The sequence below is a fragment of the Cynocephalus volans genome, chromosome 1 (genome assembly GCF_027409185.1).
Source record: "Cynocephalus volans isolate mCynVol1 chromosome 1, mCynVol1.pri, whole genome shotgun sequence".
NCBI lineage: Eukaryota > Metazoa > Chordata > Mammalia > Dermoptera > Cynocephalidae > Cynocephalus > Cynocephalus volans.
In genome coordinates, this window is record NC_084460.1 from 72,087,629 (window position 1) to 72,091,984 (window position 4,356).

Genomic DNA, 4,356 nt, shown 5'->3' on the forward strand with positions numbered 1-4,356 from the left:
TTTTACTGTTGTAAGAAATGAATGGAAAAAAAAGAGAGGTAAGCTGTTTTCCCTTATGAAACTTACAGTATAATTGGGAAGATAATTTTTATATGCTGCACTTTTAAAAAAGCAATTATGCCAGGCAAAAATTAATAACTGCTGAGTAAATCTTATAAAAGAGTCAGTTTTATATTAAATCTTAGGTAAGAAGAAAAGGAATGGTGGTTATAAAGCTTATGGAAGTGGTGGTACTTGAGATGGGACTTGAAGAAAAAATGGGAGAATTATAGGCAGAGACACAGAATATAGTATTTCAGGCAGGAAAACAGGGTTTTCTACTTTATTCTTCCATAAACGTGACGTAGGTAAAATCTGATCTATCAGCCCACACATTACTCAATGGAGCATGGAAAATGTTACATTCCTGATGAACATGACAAACTGAAGTTGACTTCCAACCTTTTAGAGCAGAATAATAGGTTTTAATCACTTTTCCTTTGTAGAAGAACTGGATTACAGCTACTTCACCCCCTCCATCATCTCTCCACTTATGCCTGCAGCCATGAGAATTTTTCTCTTGATTTTTGCTGTCCTCTTTCTTCTTGCTCAAATTTGTCCAGGTAAGACAGAAATCCTTACAGAAGTAGAGACGGCAATCTGCTCAGGATCTCCCTTTTGGGAAGGAAGCTCAACTTTTACAAAAGCTTATGATTTATCCCTGTGTCCTATAAAGGCCCCAGACCATAGTAGTCACTGGAAATCTTTTTCTGAGCTTGTACACAAAACAATGGGACCACACTGACCCAGACCACCTCTCCAACCAGAATAGTATCTGGTTCATTTCTGTGACAGCTCTACTAAAGGGTTCTGGCTTATTTTTACTTTTAGATCTCTTCTTTCCTTTTGTGAGCTTCAACCCAGCTTCAGCATATGCAAACTTCAAACGCATTTGCTAATGAAGATGAGCACAGCCTTTGTAGCCTAAATTAAAGTTGTGTTAACAGATTCTTAATCAGATATTTTTTCATGCCTCAGTAGTTGGTTAAAATTTCCTATCCTTAGATTATTTCAGACTTTCTTTCTGGCTGTCACATACTGATGGAAAAATTAAATCATTGAAACCACTAACAACTTGATTAGTTTGCTCTTAAGTGTTTGCATTCTTTAAACTGGTCTCTCTTTCCTCAGTACAGCCAAGACTCTATTTCTAAGAAATTTTTATGTTCATCTCTTCTCAACTATCCTTCATTCCTCCTACTATGCAGCCTTTTTAAATAGGGGATCTCCATGTATCATGAAGCACCCTGTCAGTTTCTTCTTCATGGCTCCTGAATTTCCATACTTCTTTATTACACATTCTGACTTCAGTAGTCTTAGCAAACCAACAGTTATTAAATATGTGCTTACTACTTATAAGAAATTGTTCTGGGCACTATAGTAAAGATAGGTAAAATAAAGAGGTAAAAATATAATTAAAGCATGGTCCTTGCCCTTAGTTTGCTTGAAATTTATTGCCTATTATTTGTGTTGGTCAAAAATAGATTGCCTCTAATAGAAAACAGATATTCAATAAATTTAAAATGTATGATTAAGTGAATGCATGAGACAGGAATAAGCAAAAATAACTAATTCAAAACAATTTTTATAAATGCCATAAAAGATACTAAGTACAAAGAGAAGCCAGAGAAGTGGAAGCTTGGTACTAAATAGGAGATCCAAAAAGACTTCCTGGGGGAATTACTATTTGCATTGTATTTTTGAAAACAGTCAGGAATAGAATTAAAGAACAGAGCCAAGGAACAATGCCCCCATGTTTGAAAGTCTTATAAAATCAGTTTCTTAGCTTCTGCCCTTAGTCTCCTCCTATGGATGTCAGACAATGGATCCAAGCGGGAGTCACTCATTTTAAGCTGTCCTCTTCATCCCCTTCCATCAGTTCTCCAATTTATTCAGATCAATGATAGAAGTAGATGCTTAATAGTTCCCTGTCCTCAAAACTCAGGCCAGGCATGTTTGAATCTCAGCAATAAGCACAGTATGGGCAAAAATTAGAATCATTACTACCACCACAATTACTTAGAATCTCAGAGTTGAAAGTGAATTTAATAATCAATATAGAAGGTAATGAACAAAGATTGTTAGGCCAAACTATTTGAGATTGACTGTCTGCTTTAATCCTTATAAACCATATAAGTTCTGTGCTTCAACTTCCTTTCTATAAATAATAATAATACAGATGTTTTGAAGATTCAGTCACTTGCTATATTAATTAGAGTAGAGGCTAACTTGTTGTAATAAAGAAACTTAAAAAAAATAGAATGAATGACTGAAAAACTGGAAATTTATTTCCCTTTCATATAAAAGTCCAAAAATAGGTAAGCTTATTTAATTGGGGTAGAAGGCTCTTTTCTATCAAGTCATGTTGGGATTAGGGTGGATGGTCAGCCCTCCCATCCTAAACATGTGACCATTTCATCTGGTTCCAGGGATACTCTAACAGTCAGGGTTAAAAGTTAAGTACAGAACATGATTAAAAAGCTTTCATAGAAGCAGCTCACATTATTCTACTCATATTTCATTGCTCCAAACTTATTCGTGTGGCCCTGTAGAAAAAGCTAGGAGATGACATCTTTAGCTAAGTATCCATGTGTCCAGCTAAGCTGAGAGGTTCTATTACTCAAATTCTGAAGAGGAAAAGGAACTGCTTGGACAGTGTCAGACATACACACTCTGTGCTATAATATCTATTATTATTTTACTATCATTTGTTCTTATCATTATTATTTTTATTATTCTCTACCCCAGTTCAGTATTTGAACATCTTAAACATATTCCATGTCAATTGATTGCCCAGATGCCTAATAAATGGCAGAGCTCTGGAACTCACAATATCCTGAATTCAATTTTGGACTATTTAAATTTTTCCTCTTACTTTGAGTAGAAATCTAAGTCTCTGAAGTTTCTTTCCATTGGACTTAATTCTAACTTGGGCACTGACAAGTCCAATATCTCTTCAACATGGTAATACTTTAGGTATATGACAGTTAATATGCACCCTTTACCCCCCACAATTGTTCTGTGCAAGAACAAGCATTGTTCCTTTTGAGAATAACTGCCAGATTTTTCAACTATTTCCCCCAAGAATACATGTAACAATTTTTAAAAAATAAATTCTATTTTGAAATATTTTTCTCTCTTCAACTTAGTGTCTGTTGTGAATGAACACACATCATCTATGCTTCTTTAAATTTGCTTGCCAGAGCTCAATGCATGATTTCATTGCTGTTCTTTGCAGAACAGAGTGAGAAAGACTAGTACCATGTCTCTTTTATTTTTGTACCTAAAACTGTGAAACTTCAGAACTATACACTGAGGTATATGGTCTATCATTGATCTGCCATAATGTAAATAAAAACATCTCAAATTTTTGCTGTATGTCAGAGACTACTAAATCGGAGACATGAAAAAAATCATTTGTTGGAAAGAATTATTTATTGAAATTAGAAAATATTTTATTGCCCTCTCAGGAAGAAAAATTCTGTTTTTATATAACCTAGATAGGACTTTGGCAGAGGAAACCCTTTCTTGTTTTTCAATTGACTACCTAGTAAAATATTGCATATAATGTTCCAGGGGTCTGAGCTTGGATACAACTGTTTAGGTAACATGTGCTGTTTCTGATCTAGATTCATACTCTGTGTCTCTAGGAGATTTGGTAGTGGGGAATTCTGATATTTTTCTGTGTAATGTAATTTTGTCTTCCAGTAACTAATTATTAGATAACTAAATACTAATTGCTTTCTTCATTTAGCCAGTGGAGGAGTTAACAGAAGAATATTTTGTGGAAACATGCAAGGTCGCTGTGAAGCTGAATGCCTTTCCTTTGAAGTAAAGATTGGGGGCTGCAGAGCGGAATTAATACCATATTGCTGCAAAAATATACAGAAAAATTAAAAGCTAAGCACCAGCTACAAGAATGAAAAAGGGGAAGATATTCTGGCTCTGATATGAGTGGGGCTGACTTCTCTGTATTTTGTCTCTTTTACCTCTAAATGTTGGCTTCTATGAAGATTTGTCAGCCCACTTCCTGATGCTGCAGGGACATACTCTTCATGGGGTACAAAGCTGACCATCACCACTTGTGCCCAATATGTGATGGCCAGATCAGTACTATCAGCATGCCCATTACCACAAATTGCAACTATTCCCTATGTCCCCCAACCAATTAACCCCCAACCTCCTTCCCCCTCTGCCTCCACCCTCTGTAACCCTAAGTATGCTGTCTTCCTCTGCAAGTCCAATGCTGCAAATGGCAGAATTTCATTCTTTTTTATGGCAGAGTAGTATTCCATGGTGTAGATATATCACATTTTC

At 35.6% G+C, this 4,356-nt stretch overlaps 1 protein-coding gene across 1 annotated transcript; it reads left to right on the forward strand.

Moving 5' to 3' along the window:
• Positions 1–532: 532 nt before the first annotated feature.
• On the forward strand, positions 533–3,936 carry LOC134371975 (beta-defensin 107A-like). Its single transcript, XM_063088964.1, has 2 exons — positions 533–602; positions 3,794–3,936. Exons 1-2 carry the CDS (start codon positions 533–535, stop codon positions 3,934–3,936), a joined length of 213 nt encoding a protein of 70 aa, XP_062945034.1.
• The last annotated feature ends 420 nt before the right edge of the window (positions 3,937–4,356 follow it).

Coding starts and splice junctions, on each gene's coding strand:
- LOC134371975 (XM_063088964.1), top strand. CDS start 533: ATGCCTGCAGCCATGAGAATTTTTCTCTTGATTTTTGCTGTCCTCTTT. Junction 603..3,793: donor TCTTGCTCAAATTTGTCCAG/GTAAGACAGAAA, acceptor TTCTTCATTTAG/CCAGTGGAGGAGTTAACAGA.